This window comes from Periophthalmus magnuspinnatus, chromosome 22 (genome assembly GCF_009829125.3).
Source record: "Periophthalmus magnuspinnatus isolate fPerMag1 chromosome 22, fPerMag1.2.pri, whole genome shotgun sequence".
Lineage (NCBI taxonomy): Eukaryota > Metazoa > Chordata > Actinopteri > Gobiiformes > Gobiidae > Periophthalmus > Periophthalmus magnuspinnatus.
Window position 1 is genome coordinate 18,471,195 of NC_047147.1, and position 16,520 is coordinate 18,487,714.

A 16,520-nucleotide genomic window follows, 5' to 3' on the forward strand; every position below is an offset into this window, starting at 1 on the left:
TTGATTAGATGCACACAGATTGTAATGTGATAGCACTCTGAAGGGGGAGTGACTTAGCGCTGAGAACAAAGACACTCAGAGCCACAAAAATGAAACATAAAACATGTTAATATGTTGGTTCAGTAAATATAGCATTTTCAAAATAATAAAACATGGTGATTTAACTATATGATGTGTTAGCAGTTAATATCCCATAGAAGTAAAATACCCCTCTTTCTGAGCGCTTCACTGGGTCAGGTGAGTGATCTACAGGCGCTCAATAAGGCTAATAGGGTATTTATTTAACAGATTAACTTGTCAATTGTTACCAAGATATGAGGAGTCATGTAAAGGATCCAAGAAGAAGAAGTCCTTTATTTCAGCATAGACAACCAATACATTTTGAAAGTAATGTATCTACATCGTAACTTTGATTTTATTTTTTAAATGCTTTGTGGTGTCTATTTTTAGATACTTTTATGTCTATTTTTGTTCACAAGTGAGGGAAGGATGGAGTGTGAGATTGGCAGGTGGATCGGTGCAGCGTCTGCAGTGATGCAGTCGCTGTATCAGACTGTTGTGGTAAAGAAAGAACTGAGACAAAAGATCTGCTGCTCCTTCACGTCGAGAGGAGCAGTTGATGTGGTTCAGGCATCTGTTCAGAATGCCTCCTGGACGTCTCCCAAGGGAGGTGTTCCAGGCATGTCCCATCAGGAGGAGGCCCCTGGGAACGCCTCGGAATACCCCCTGAAGAGCTTGAGGATGTGTGTGGAAAGGGAAGTTTGGGCCACCCTGCTCAGACTGCTGTCTCCGCGACCCAGCCCCGGATAAAGCGGAAGAAAGTGGATGGATGGAGGTGTTGTAGGTCCTATATTACATAAAAGTGACTCTTGTGAGCTTTTAGTCATCTTATAACATTAAATCTTCAAAAACAAACCTCGATTTGTGTTTTGTTTCATTCACACGTTTGAGTAAACCTTTATTAGTCTGTTTATATCTCCAAAGCTCAAAATGCTCTGTTCCACCTTGTGATATCATGTAGGGGTAGTTTTCAAGTTAACAGCTTCACTTTACCTTTTGTTCAATAGAGATGGGCAATTCCAGGACTTAAATCATCCAAATGATTGTATTGAAGGTGTATGGGGTTTAAAAACACAGTGACATGACATGACATCACAAGGTGGAGTGTTTTCATTTAGAGAGAAGAACTCATATGGAGGATTTGTGTGTTAAACGTGTGAATGAAATAGATAAAAATATTAGTCCTTTAATCTGGTGGTTCAACTTACCTGACTCAATTTATCCCTGTACCTGGGGTAAGTCGAGTCAAAAGCCAAAACAATGCATCATTACTTTCATTAATTCAAACTGTTGGGAAAAATCCTAAAATGTATCGAAACCAAAAACCAATATTATTTTTAAGTAACATTACTCTTACTTCAGTACAATTTTTGGCAACTCTACCCACCTCTGCTGATTTCCAGTATTACTCCTGTCTGCTTCTCCTTTTGTGGGGTGAACCAATATCAAGCAATATCTCAACCACCGAAACTTTTGCAACATGTACTCTCCCTTTGCAACTTGGTGTACTTCCAATACTTTTACTTTTACTTCCTACCTATTCCACTTTTCTTAAATCATTGGAGACATCAGATCTCAAGGATGTGACGTAGTGAGACAAGGCAGAAAAGTGCATGGAGGTTTATTGTTCCTGTTTCACTTTGACAGTCTGAGGTTAAAGACAGAAATATATAACGAGGTAGATCTTCAGTCTTATCTCTGAACTTTGTCACCAGGAACAAGGGACCACCTCAAGAACAAAACGACTATAGCATTACAATAAGGTAAGTGTGACAAATGCTGAGGGGTTGGTTAAATATATTTACATTTTGTTTTGTTGAAAATATGTTGTGATTTTAAATATTCGAAAAGTTGCGTATTTTTTGTTTGTCCATTTGATCATATTTTAATATTGTTCTGGTGTCATCTGGTGTTGTTCTGGTGTTTAACTTATAAACAAAGTATTTTTAAAGTACTGGCATTTTTTTCTTTAAAGTTATCCTATGTAACTTTTTCTGGTGGAGGGGCAGCCACCAGCTTGTCTCCATGGAGATTTTTTTAAATGTATAATTTTTATTTTGTTTAATTTAATTTAATTTATTTTTTTATTTTTTTTTGTTATTTTATTTTTATTTTTATTTTTAATGTTTTATTTTTATTTATTATTTTATTTTATTTATTTGTTATTTTATTGTATTAATTTATTTATTTATCTATCTATTTATTTATTTATTTATTTATTTATTTATTTATTTATTTATTTATTTATTTATTTATTTATTTATTTACTTATTTAAAACAATCAGACACTTTGACTGAACATTCCACAGTATTACACTTATCTATCTTTGTGGAGACAAGTAAGTGACACCATCAGGTCAAGCTACAGGTGAGATCTGTGTCAAGGCGAGCAATGCTATAGATAAAATGTCATACTGTGAAACATTCCAGGAAAAACAATAACATCTCCATGGAGACAAGCAGGTGGCAGACCCTCTACCAGAAGAGTTACATAGTGCACCTTTAATACTGAGATTGAGATTGATTTAGACTATTTATTACATTTTCTTTGAGTTTTTTGGGAGTATTTGTAAGGCAGCCTAACTTTAATTATGAGTGTCCTATTTAAGTCACTGTTTAAGTTTTGATCTCCACAATCTGTAGCTGGCGAACTGTATTCCCCAAATCTCAAGTCTAGAAAAAAGTAGTGTGCTTCCTTTCATTTACTAACTCAAAATGTTTCAGAATCCCTCATTATAACACGAGTTTACATGTGTGCAGTTTTGGTCAGTGTGTACTCCTCTGCTGCCGTCATGTTGGTCCATGTAGTGAGCCTCCTGTGTGTCCTGGGAGCTCAGGCTATGGAGCTACACAGAGTCACTCCCACCACATCTGCAGGTAACTACACTCATCTAAAAGTTTCATTCTGTACTTTACTTAAGTAAGTATATTTTACAGTGGATACTTTTTACTTTTACTTCACTACATTTGAGAGTAGTGTCTGTACTTTCAACTCCTCTACATTCTTGAACAGGACTGAAAAGTAAAAAGTACTTTTCACATGATTTGAGGGGTTATTTCTACCGTGTTTCTGGTAACATCCTGTTTTTTACTTCGAGCTTCATAAGAAATTGATTCATATTGTTACCAAAATATGTTTGTTTTTGTTTTTTTTTGTTTTTTATCAGGATCCCTACATTTACACTTTAACGAATAAACAACATTTATGTGAAAAACTTGCTCTTAAAGTACATTTTTAAACAGTTACTTAACAACTTTTACTAGCTTTTTACACATGATATGTTTACTTTTACTTAAGTAACTTTTTACCTCTGTATCTGTACTTTTACATAAGCCACAAAACTGAGTACTTCATCCACCACTGTGCTGGACTAGGTTAAAATATCACTATAACTATATTTTTTAAGTCATGCAAGAGAATAAACTGTAAATGCTAACGATACACTGGTGCATACAGACACTGGAAGTATGATGGGGTAACTGTCTTGCCCAAGGACACAAGAAAAATATAAACTAGAGGAGGGACTGAACTGTGAATAATTTCAGCTCTGAATTTTCAAGTACTGCTATTTAGCTCAGTAGTTCTGAAACTGTAGAAGACGATTCCTCAAATGATTGTTTATAATTAGAGCTGAATTGTAAGTAAGTAAATATTTTATTTGGTCATTACATTCAAAATCAAACATTATTCAACTTGTATAAGGTTGTACATAACATCTCTATCATGACTGAACGTTTAGGCTGAAGTAAAAATGACTAATGCCTAACCCTATTTAATAATAACATATATCAGCATATCAGTTCTACAACAAATGACTCAATATGTAACAAAAGAAAAAACTACAAACCATGGCAGTTCACATAAATTATTTCTGAGCCCTGTAATTTTCAAAAAGTAATGTTTTATACTTCTTAAATACTTCTATTGTGTATGAGCTTTTTAATTTATCATCAAAATTGTAATTCACTCATTTCTGTCTTACTTTGGGTTAGTCCTTATTCAGAACTACTAGCAGGTTTGTAGTCCTATTTTAGTCCTGGGTTAGCTCTCGTTTAGCCCTAGCTTTGGTTTTGATTTCTTAAAGATACAGATAAAATGTGTAAATTGTCCTTCAAATGTTCCTTCAGATGCCCATTCAGCTCCCATCGTCCACTGCCTGTGCTCCAGTGTCCCCGACCGGACCGTGTGTTCATGGGCAGACCCTCCCCAAGCCACGCCCCTGCATTACATCGCCACATACAGGTACGGTCACGTCCTCTGTACCTGTGTGTAAACTGTCTAACCCTGTGTACTTTATAACGGAATGTCTTTAATCTTTCATTATCAGTGAGAGACAGAAGCAGCCGGTGACCAGGCCATGTGTCCTCATCCCCCCTGGAGCCCCCCACTCTCAACTCAACGTCACACTACCACCCTCTGCTCACAAGGTAGGTCACTATGGCTTGAATTTTGAAATTAAATTATGTGAAATATAGCTTTTTGTTGTGTTATAGCGTTGTTTCCTCAGCAAAAATATGCTTGAAGAGGTTTTAGCATCCATGTTTGAGTTTGAGTAATTTAGTGATCTCTCCCGGGCCTAATTCGAACCCTTCTTATGGTTAGCAATAAGATTCTGTCCAAAGCTCCGCCCACAAGCCTACGTCATCCATACTCCCACATGACAGTTCTCCATAAATATACCAAAGCATGATACAAAACTGTACGCAACAACTTCACAAACCTGATGTGATGTGCAGTAGTTTAATTGGAAGAGAGTAATTGAGTCTATAGATTCTTATGAACGTACGGACATGAAACCAAAGGCAGAAACCATTTAACCACACCTGCTTGTCTCCATGGAGATGTTACTGCTTTGCCTGGGATGTTCAACAGTATGGCATTAAACACATACATCTCGCGTTTTTACTGGCAAAAAATGTTGTGAAAAACATGCCCTCTAAGTGTGTGTGGGCTTGCGTTTCTACAGATCTGACCTGTAACTTTGCCTGATACCACCTGTCACCTGCTTGTCTTTATTAGGTGTTATTTATGTCCATTCCAGACAAAGCAATGACATCTCCCTGGAGACCAGAAATGTTACATACAGCAGTTTTAATCCCATTTGAGACAATGCACTATGTTTTATGCAAGAGTTTAACTGCATATGAATGTAAATGTAAAAAAAACAACATACAGATATAATAATGATAGTAACAATGGCATGTCCTGTGTCCGTTTGTGTGTGTGTGTGTGTGTGTGTGTGTGTTAGCTATGGCACTGTCACCTGCCCGAGTTGAAGCTGCTCACAAACTACATCCTGAACGTGACCGCGGTGTATCCAGGAGGCAGCAGCTCACACCTCTCCACGTTCATGATGGAGGACATCGGTAACTAACACTACTCTTTTATATATAGTTTATGAATCTAGACTGTTCCTAAGCTACGTTTTAATAACAATCACCCTAAGATTACTGCAGTACCACATTAAACATCTCAACATTTACTTGAACATATTACGCAAATTTTCTGATCTGTTATGTTTCACACAAACATCACAAACATGCCTTGAGTTGTGTTTTGTTTCATTCACACGTTTAACACACAAACCCTGCGTGTTTAGGTTGTGTTCTTCTCTCAAATAGAAAACACTCTGTTCCACCTTGTGATGTCATCATGTGATAATACAGGAAGTGCTTCACTGTGTTTTTAAACTCCATACACCTTCACTTGAATCATTTGGATGATTTCAGCTCTGGAATATCTAAGGTCTGGTAAAAGGAGCTGTTGACTTTAAAACTACCACTTCATGACATCATAAGGTGGAACAAAGCATTTTGAGCTTTGGAGATGTAAATGGCCTAATAATAAAGGGTTACTCCAACATGGGTGAATGAAACAAAACACAACTCCATGTTTTTGAGGAGGTAACGACATTAAGACATGGCTAAAACTTTGTGTAATATAGGACCTTTAGCATAATTTTGAAGTTACTTAGAGCCCGTTTTAGTCCAGATCCTAACCGGTCTCTTGCCCCCCTCCCCGTGCAGTGAAGCCGGACCCCCCACAGGCCGTGCAGGTGTCGTGCCAAAACTCCAGGACTGTGCAGGTGAAGTGGGATCCCCCCTCCACCTGGGCTCACATAGATATCTTCCCCTTAAAGTACGAGCTGCTGTACCAGTGGACGAGCAGAGGCCAGCTCAAGTTTAACCACGTGAGTAGAAGAGGTTTACTCTTACTTTTATTTCTACTGCTTTTATTACTTACGTTTTCTACCACCATGCACTACTACTGCTTATAGTGATACTGCAACGACTACTAAAATCTTTTCTTTCATTTATCCATTACACTAAAACTACCTCTACTACTGTTACTACTACTAAACTAATACTGCTTATAATACTAAAAGTAAAAATATCCTACTAAAACCACTAGTGCTTGTAATATTACTACAAAAGTACAATTACTACTCCGCTAATAAACTGAAATGGCTTATAATACTAAAATTAAAAAACATCCTACTAAATCTACTAGTACTTGTAATATTACTACAAAACAATATATAATAATACTTCAATTCAAATACAATTTTTACTACAACTATCAGTATAGCTGCTATTACTACTACTAACACAACTTCTTCCCTACTTAAATTACTCCTACTATTTCCATTATTACTACTAAAACTACTTCTACTATGAATACAACTGCAACTTACTACAACTAAAATTTAAACTACTATTATACTAAAACTACTAGTACTATATTATTATTATATTACTATAAAATACTGTTACTTCTACTATTACTGTACTACCACCCTCATTAACATTAACACTACTACTATGACTACTAGTACAACTATCACAACATCTGCTATCGGGCTACTACTAACACTAAACTTACTTCTAACAATACTAATGATAAAAAAATGCTTCTGCTACTTCTGTTATTACTAGTAAACAGTACTACTACCAGCATCACCCCTATCACTACTACAGTACTACCTTTATCAAGAGACAGCTACTTCTACCACTACCAGAACTAAAGCTGCTTTACTACTCTTCCTCCTCTTACCACTACTACTACTACTACTACTATATATATTTAACTTGTATAACTCCTCTATCTGATAATGCTGCTAAACCACTACCACTATATTGTATGCACTAATATGTTTGTTTGTGTGTACTGCAGTTGGGGCCTTTCAAGCGCACGAGTACACCTGTGAGTGGCCTGGCTGTGGGTCGGACGTACCAGTTCCAGGTGTGCGCCAAAGACTCTTTGGGCCTGGGCCACTGCAGCGAATGGAGCGCCCCCGTCAATATAACCCTGCCATTACACACACACAGAGTTTAAAGTGGAGCTAAACACTACTCTTTGTTCACTACTTAACTGTGTGTATGGTGTTTTAATAGCAGTACCTACTCTTTATTCCTGGTCATTTTTTTTGGTTACTTGAATACACACGAGTTACATTTGCAACTTTCTGGTCAAAAACAGCCAAAAACTGAGTGTGTGCTGACTTCAGTGGTCTCTGCAAATTCCAGTAGTTGGTGACATCACAAAAGACTGCCCTGATTACAGCCAGGTGTTTCTGGATACAAATACCTTCCTGCAGGGGCCGAGTTTGAAGTGTGGAGACCAATCACACTGTTCCTTATAACCCCCCAGACTCCGCCCCTCCTCCCGCCTCACTCAGCCCTTTATTCCTCCGGGTACTGCCCAGTTTAGCAGCTCAATTTTACATGTTTTCATTGTTAAAAAGTGCTCAAAATGGCACCTGTAAGCAGACTTTTATAGAGCAGGTATAATAAAAACGACTGTCATTATTTTATATTTTATTTATTTATTTATTTTTGGTAATTTTACAATAAACCTATTTTTTATCAATTTGAGTGTCTATTTTTCATTGTGGATATTAAAAAGGAAAATAAAACTGATTGTAATGTATGCATATGGAAAACAACCAAAAGCAATGGAACTCTAATCTATGAGCGTAAAACCAACACAAAAGTCCATAAGAGGTAAAGCAGTTTAAATCAAGCTAACAACAGCAACTGCTATTTAGGTCAAGGTAATGTGAGCACTGAATGAGTCTGATGAAGCTAAACGGACGTTAATACAGATAAGCCATTTCGTGGAAGACCACCTGATGATGTCACAAAGTAGAACAGACTGCTTTTTGTTCTGGAGAGAGCTATTGAACAAACTGGATTATTAACGTGTGTGAATGAAACAAAACACAACTCCAGGTATATATTTGATCAGTACCAGATTTTGTGTATTATTTAATATTTTGTCCTTTCACTTACATTACATAACTTTAAATTATAAATCACGCGTTATGTCCCGAGAGTTACTCCTTAAGTTATTTTTTACTCCTACCTGAGTAATATTATTTTGAAGTAACGTTACTCTTACCAAAGAACATGGCTATAAGATCGTATAAAATTAGCAAAACATGGGCCCTTTAAAATATTGAACGATTCCTTTTGCTTTATTTAAAACAACAACTTTATTGCAGCGATACATACAACAAAATGTAAAAATACTATAGTAACATGAATCTAGCATCATTTGACCACATCCACCACTAGGGGCGTAACAAACTCGGAGTGCCGTATACCCATAGTGAACGCGGGCTTCTTGGGGAGGTGCAGGTAGAACTTCTCTGGGCTGTAGGCTCCTGGGCCGGGCACAGTGAAGGCGTAGTTGGGCCTTTGGGTGCGCGGCTGCATGGAGAAGGAGGGTTGGCGGCGGTGCATGACGTCGGGGTGGGTGCTGTTGTATTTGGCCGGCCCCGGGCTCTTGGAAAGGTCCTCAGAGGGGGCCCCCACCACCCTCCGGCCTGAGAAGGAGAAGCTGGCAGTGGACGGTTTGTGGGGCACTTGGCTGCCAAGTAAGTTGGGTAAGACGTAACTGGAGAGAAGAAAGAAGAAGGAATGGTGTCGAGTGTTTAGTGGTGCTGGGAGTAGTGAGTAAAGGCCAGGTAAGTTCTGGTTAAGATCTGGTTGTGAACGTGTTGAAGATCACGTGATAGTTTGAGATAATATGTTTTTAATCCTAAGTATACTATGTAACTTTTCTGCAAGGGGGTCTGCCAACTTCTTGTCTCCATGGAGATAGTCAGATTTAGTGCCTTACTGTGGAACCTTTGTGGCAGGACAAACATAGACAAGTTTCAATGAACATTTAAGCCCTTGTTTGGAACTAATTCAAGTCGTGAAACGAAATACAGTGTGAGCTCTTACTGTTTTAAAAGATAAAAGAGACTGACTGAGTTACCAGATCCTTAACCTGTAGATAGAACGAACACACACACACACACACACACACACACCCCACACACACACCTTTTTTTTCTCATTCTCAGTATATGGACAGGCTCAGAACCTCCAGAATTCACTCACTGAGCTGCAGAGGCTGCACTTACACTGATTCATAACTGTCTGCAGGTGCTGGGTTTAGGTGCTGACTATTCAGATCCGAAAGAGACATTACAGCTCGTACCTGTTGGGTGCAGGGACGTCATCCACAGTGCGGTAGCGGGTGCGGGTGCTCATGGTGTAGGAGGGGGGTCTGCGGTGAGCGTTCATTGGTGGGGCCCTCTCTGGACTGTAGGTACCGGGGCCTGGAGTCTGGGACTGCTCACCTGGAATGTCAAGAGTACAACTTTAAATAATGCAGCTTAAATTATGTAAAGACTTGGCAGAACTCGATGAGACTCAATGGTGACGAGAACCACATATTTGTAAAGTTTTGGAGTAGAGTGTATTCACATACTTGAGCAAGGAAGTGTCTTGCTTATGGGCACAACAACAGTATTCACTCTTTACTGTCTTAGATCTACTGGTAAACTAAACAAATGTCTCTTCTTAGCATGACGGCACAATGTAACTGGAATAAATAAAATACAAAACACTGAACAACAGTTACACTTAGACAAACTTAAAATGAGACTAAACACCTAAACTCCGCCCACAACCACATTTCAAATAGAGCTGCGAAACTGGGCAGTACCTGGAGGACTGAAGAAGAGAGTGAAAGAGGAGGAGGGGCGGGGTCAGGAGGTATAAGAACAGAGTGGTTGGTCTAAGATGTATCCGTACTTCAAACAATAGGGCAGTGTCTCGTAATGTCACCAACTACTGGAAATTACAGAGGTCACTGAATCCAGCACATGTTTTTGACCACAAAGCTGCCAATGTACGTAGTTTGTACTAAAACTTCCAAAAATGACTAGGAACAGTAGATAATGCTACTAAAACACCATGCACCCATTTTAGTAGCAAAAAAGTGGATTTGGTGTTTCATTCCACTTTAACTGATCCAAAGGGGAAGTTACTTGAACACAGAAGCTTGAATACAACATAAAGTCCTCAACAGAACTAAAAATATATGTTCAAAAATATAAATATTAATAAGACATAGACGTAATAGACATAGAAATGTATTGAATAAAATCTTCTCCAATTATAAAGCATCCAACCTTTTAGTCATAGTTTTGCTTTGTCCTTTTCCCTGTTTTTCAAAGCTGCCCCTCGTTCAATGATTAGCACTAACGACCCCATGTCATCTGATGCAGTGTTATGACAGCGGCAGTCTCTGCGCTCTGGCAGTCAGGTCAAACGTGTCATTTGGTCACTTCTGCTCTGTTCTAATCAGCCAATATTACAGCAGAGCACAGTGGATAATGTGTCGTGTAGTACGTGTTTTTAATGAAATCCTGTACCTGTCATCAGCTCTCTGTACCATGTCTAATGTAAAACTCTAGCTCTTTTTCTGCTAAAGCCTGGTGCAGTGTGAGCTTTGGTGATGGGGTTATGTTGGGTTTCGGATGACGTCACTTTAAAGGTGCACTATGTCACTTTTCTGGAGAGGTGCTTGTCTCTATGGAGATGTAACTGCTTTGCCTGGAATGTTGCACAGTAATATCTATTGTGCATTTATTTAATTACAAGTGTTTTTAATCCTTGTCTCCATGGAAATACATATGTTTACTGTCATACCGTGAACACCGCAGGCAGAGCAATCACATCTCCACGGTGACAAGCAGGTGCCACACATGCCACTATACGTTATGTAGTGCACCTTTAAGTGTGTAAGTGAAGTAGGAGCAGGAAAAATGTTAGTAACCTGGTGTGCAAAATGAACTCATGACCATCTGTCCCGGCTCTCTCTGTTGTGATTGTCCACTTAAGCAGCGGTCCAGACCAATCACAGAGCAGCATTGTGATTTGGCAGAAGCCAAAGTACCCAAATGAACCAGAACAAACATGGTGACGCAGATGGACGTACTTCAGCCTATTTTTTAATATACTGTTCTGTTTGTGAAAAACATGCAGAGGGAAGTGCTTTGTGCATTTGTGGAGAGAACAATGTCAGTGCTTCTCTCTCAACTGGATACCAATCAGATTCAAACATATTCATCTGGACGTTCTGTCTTTTCCTGCAGACTGTCAGTGAGAGCTGTTCCAGATCAGTATGGTGTTAGACAGATCAGTATATTTGTGATCATCAACATCATTAAGAATGTAAAAGCATTCTGACCCAGGCGCCTCCCCCGGCCCAGTATGGAGTAGGACGGGGTCTGCATGCGCCCAAACCGGGTCACCCGAGCGTCCACACTGTACCTGGGCCCCGGGCTGGAGTCAACCGACACCACTGCAAAATAAAAACCGTAAAAATTATGTCATAATAATTTAAACAACAGTAAATTATCACTTTTATATAGAGATTTTCCATGGGGCACTTTAGATTAAACTACATGCATCAGTTGCAGTGTCTTGCCCAAGGACACAACAACAGTATGCACCTATTATCCAGCTGTTTCCTATGTCCTGCTTTACGTTGATATAATTTTAGATATTTTAATTAAAATTTAAAACTAAAATTGTTTCAGTACAATATGTAGACTTCTGACAGCTCTATTTCAATGTAACTTTTTTGGAGGAGGGTCCATCACTTACTTGTCTCGGTGGAGTTATTGCTTTGGCTGGAATGTTCCGCACTGTTGAACATTTCAGGTAATATCTTTATAGAAAGAAGCAAGATGTGGCCCCTCTACTAGAAAAGCTACATAGTGCATTTTTTAAAAGATCATGCATGAATATAGACAGTACAAGTGCATAACTGATACTTTGCAGTGACCTCAGACTGGGGGTGTTCTACATGTATGTCTATAGTGGAATGTTCAGGAGTTACCATGGTGACACAATGCACAGATAACAAACACTATCAAAACAGTTTTAAGATAGGGGTTAGAAAGACTACAAAATGGATTTAAACGACACATTTTCAGGATTCTGTGATCAATACAAGTCTTCATGGTCCTGTTTACATTTGATTTTCAACAAAAAGGTGAGAGTGACTCACTGAAAAACTGCTGGCTACTGCTCGCTTGTGACTGTAATTTTATGTGAGAGAGACTTGTTTAACAGCTCACCTGTTGTAGTTCTGCAGGGAAAATTCTTTATGGTTACATTGTAAAACTTTAACAAAGTGTCAGACATAGCAGTGCCTACAGTTAGCATCACACCCCCAAGGAATGTTGATGACATCAGTTGCAAAGTATCAATAATAAGGGACTAGAGAGATCTTCACCACGGTAAAGAATGTCCAGTTCCAGCAGATATACTGGGAGTGTGGAATTCCACTCAGGAACAAACAGGCTGGACTTTTTGATTATAATTTTACCTTTAATACTTTTTGCAACTAATTTTGCTTTTATACTTTATCTGATGCCCATGTTCTACCAAACTAATGTGAACTAATCTTGAAAAGAGTTTGCGTAGTACTGTACTAGTATTGTGGACTCACTGGCGCTGCTCTGCCGGCTGTGGAAAGTATACGCAGGACTGGAGGGTTTGGTGAAGTCATGGTTCATGTAGCCCACAGTGGGAGGCAGAGCGTACCGACCCGGCCCCGGACCTGAGCAAACGATCAGAAGCCTGGTTATCACATTTAGAGTCTGTTGAAACCAAGAGGAAATCATCATCATCATGTAGTTCTGCTGTTCTATACTGTGGTTTTCAGCTGCATTTTAGCTGTGGGATTCTACATGTTTTGACCTGGTTTATGGTTAATATCCCTGTCATTTCTGGGCCTATCCACAAGAAACAAAAACTGGCACAAAGTTGAGTGTCTTCACTGTCCACATAAATAAACAAAAGTGCTGTCAGTTTAATTTAAAGGCCTAAATACCCTAATGTTTCCATGTATTTGACCAAAATCTGTCGTGCCCCAGTACAGCCACATTGTATGAGCAGCTCTTGACGTCAAAATAAGTCGGCTGTCGACTGCATCTAATTATAAAAAGTTTTATAGTGTCAGAAAATCAGGCAGTGGGCGTTAGCATGCTAGTTGGCACCGATCTCGGAAAGAGCTTATAAACTCATCGTAGCAAATAGTTAGGATGGTCGGAAAGCACGAGGTAAGTGAGTAAGAACTTTGGCCCACTGCAAACTGTCTAAAATGAGCTAGTTCTGTTTTTTTCACATTTTTAAAACGGTAAAAATCTGGTACAGTACTTTTAAAAACATGTTTTACTGTATTGTATTGTATAATCAAGTTCAACATTTGTGCATTTCCTCGTAAAGCAACATTGTGTAACTTTCTGAAGGTAGAGCATCACCTGCACAATTCCATGGAAATAGAAAGTTAAAACCACACTTCAGAACATTCTCCATGGAGATAGATCAGTTTTATACCATACTGTAGAAGATGATAGCATCTCCATGGAAACAGGAAATGCTGCAGGATTACGCCCTCCTCCAGGCCAAATACGAGTCAGGTTTGTGGAGAGGCAAGCCAGCTCACAATAAAGACGCATGTTTAATTTTGGATGGAATGCTTAATTTTTTGTCTATTTTTGGTTAAAAGGTTACATATTGTAGCTTTAAATGCGCCGTTTTCTGCATTGAATAATCAGGTTCAACATTTATGCATTTCCCTTTAAATATTTCACATAAAAACACAATAAAATGATATAAACATAGGAGAGGAATACTGTCTCTTGCCCCATTCTGAAAACTCAACAACCAACTACTAACACAACACATTTTCCGAGCTAAAACTTGAAATAAATACTGTAAATACTTTTTTTCATTGTGCGCAGCCCACCCAGTCCCTCCCTATTACACAGAGCTTATTTCCTCTGGTTACCCTTTCATTTCCTCTGCTTTGTTTACGGGCTAATTCCAAACACAGTCCGAAGTCGAATTACATTTTAATACAATCCATATGAAGACGACATTATTATGACCAAACATCGCGCTCGCACTCACCTCGCTCCCGTGCAGATATGATTGGCCGCTTCTTCACCACTTCCTCCATCCCTCTCTCCTCTTCTCTTCTCTTCCTCTCCTCTTCTGTCCCCTTCTCTTTGTGTTCCTGTCACTTAAAAGAACATTTTTTTTCAGTGCGGCTCTCAGCGTGGGGAGGCTAAATTATGAATGACCACAAGTAAAAGAAACCCAGTATTCAACAAGGGGCTAAACCACAACGACGCTCTCCCCGCTGCTGGGTAAAGTCGGGACAGTGAAAAGTAGAAGCCTTAAATGACTTATATAGACAAAAATAAAAAATAATATGAAAGTTTGAAATGTGAATATTTGAAATTGCGGTGTGATATTCTATTCCCTGGCGTTGTGTTACGACACGTTAACCAGGAGTGTTTGGTGAGGCACTTATTCTCAGCTCATATGGCTAATAACAGAAGTGGACATGGTTAAAAATGCAAGTGGAGTTGTCGTGGTAATTACCAAAACAATGCGTGGTAAGGTTAAACACATCTGACAACATAAACTGTTGCTAAGTACTAGTGTAGTATTGGGATACGCCGGATTATGTTGTGAATTAAGGAAAGTAAAATTAAAGTGAAACTGGAATATGATATAAAAACGTGAATACTAAAATACTGCAATGCTATTTTAACTTTGATATTTTGGGTTTTCCAGGTACTTGAAGTCAAGCAGGTGAAATGGGCTGTAAAATAAATACAAAACAAACAAAATAATTTCAAAATTTCATCCAAAAATAAACTTTCTGAAGGTTGCTCATCACCTGATTTCATGGAAATAGAAATGTAAAACCATACTTTGGAACATTCTCAGTAGATATGTTTTATGCCATACTGTGGAAAATTATAGCCAAAGAAACAACAACCATGTACACACACTTATCTCCATGAAGACAAGCAGATGAAGAAACTAAGCCAAGTTACAGGGAAGATCTGTGGAGAGGCGACCCCTCCAAGGATTTTTTTTTTGCAACTGAATAAACGCGAGATTGGATATGTTTAATGCCGTACTGCGGAGCATTCCAGGCAAAGTAATATTTAAACATTTCCTCTCAAGTTACACAGTTTACCTTTAACATGGGGGAGCCCGTCACCAAAGCTACTTAAGAGGAACAGAAGTGGAAGAATGTCCTCCCGTTCTCCTCCTCTTTTCCCCCTCCTCCTCCCACTTTCCTTCTACCCCCACCTCTTCCTCCCCTCCTTCCCACCCTGTCCTCCTCCCTTCCTCCCCGCCTCCTCCTCTTCCCCCCATCCTCCGCCTCCCCTTCTCCTACCCCCCTCCTTCTCCTTTCTTCCCTTCCTCCCCTCCTTCTCCCTCTTTCCCCCCTCCTCCTCCCACTCTTACTCCTACCCCCACCTCTTCCTCCCCTACTCGCCCCCTTCTCACCCTCTCCTCCATTTCTCTCCTCCCATCCTCCTCATTCCCCCCCTCTCCTCTCCTCTCCCTCCTCCTCCTCTTTCCCTCCCCTCTTCGCTCCCTCCTCCCCTTCTCCACGTGCATCCTCCCCCCCTCACACACATGTAACTAAAGCGGGCCTCCTCCTCCTCCTCCTCTTCCTCCTCTTCCTCCCTCTCAGCCCGACGCATTGTTAAATATTAAAACACACTATCGAGTCTCCTCCTCACCGCATCACGGGCCACGGGCTGCTGTCACCGGCCCAAGATTTACCCACCAGACACCGGAGTCCTTCTGGAAGTTTCTCATTATGCTCGGACACCGTGCAGTCTAATGAGCGCGCGGGTGTCACGTTAACGCGCGCGCTGGGCGGAAGTGTGCGGGTTTGTAACAGAAGAGCGACACCCGGTGGCCACAACTGTACACTTTAATCTTAAATAAATACACAGCTGTTTAGAAGAGCAAATATTATCGTTATTAAAAATTATTGGGGCAGGTCTAAACATGAAAAAGTACAGGTGCTTGTGGATATAAAAAAAATAATTAATTAAGCTGTTACTGTCTGCATAATTATAAAGCATTTTATTGTCCGATAATCAGAAAGTGTGTGTTTGCATGCTAGTTGTTATTAGTTACCGACCAAACTATAAGTGAGGTATAGCTTTGGACCACTGCAAACCGTTTAAAATGAACTAGTTCTGTTTTTCACATCAGGTACAGCGGATTTAAGGTGTAGTTATTATAAAGTGGTGCCAAAACGGAGACAGCGAATCCTTATTGTCAGC

The 16,520-nt window shown here is 39.5% G+C and overlaps 3 protein-coding genes across 4 annotated transcripts in view; 1 reads left to right on the forward strand and 2 right to left on the reverse strand.

The window, feature by feature from the left end:
• Nucleotides 1-16,520, reverse strand: part of crlf1a (cytokine receptor-like factor 1a) — a 227,773-nt gene that overhangs the window by 189,148 nt on the left and 22,105 nt on the right. The window lies entirely within an intron of this gene.
• On the forward strand, nucleotides 1,783-7,770 carry ebi3 (Epstein-Barr virus induced 3). Its single transcript, XM_033988529.2, has 7 exons — nucleotides 1,783-1,823; nucleotides 2,821-2,937; nucleotides 4,189-4,303; nucleotides 4,389-4,488; nucleotides 5,310-5,427; nucleotides 6,088-6,251; nucleotides 7,235-7,770. The coding sequence occupies exons 2-7, from the start codon at nucleotides 2,853-2,855 to the stop codon at nucleotides 7,394-7,396; spliced, it is 744 nt and encodes a 247-aa protein (XP_033844420.1). The 5' UTR covers nucleotides 1,783-1,823; nucleotides 2,821-2,852; the 3' UTR covers nucleotides 7,397-7,770.
• On the reverse strand, nucleotides 8,614-16,054 carry odf3l2a (outer dense fiber of sperm tails 3-like 2a). 2 transcript variants are annotated; one of them, XM_033987754.2, is made up of 6 exons: nucleotides 15,966-16,054; nucleotides 14,326-14,431; nucleotides 12,860-12,970; nucleotides 11,591-11,704; nucleotides 9,551-9,692; nucleotides 8,614-8,959 (listed from the first exon to the last, which is right to left on the reverse strand). In XM_033987754.2, the coding sequence occupies exons 2-6, from the start codon at nucleotides 14,372-14,374 to the stop codon at nucleotides 8,614-8,616; spliced, it is 762 nt and encodes a 253-aa protein (XP_033843645.1). In that variant the 5' UTR covers nucleotides 14,375-14,431; nucleotides 15,966-16,054. The 2 variants fall into 2 exon arrangements, with proteins under 2 accessions (XP_033843645.1, XP_055086892.1); XM_055230917.1 differs by having other exon boundaries at nucleotides 14,326-14,437; nucleotides 15,966-16,048.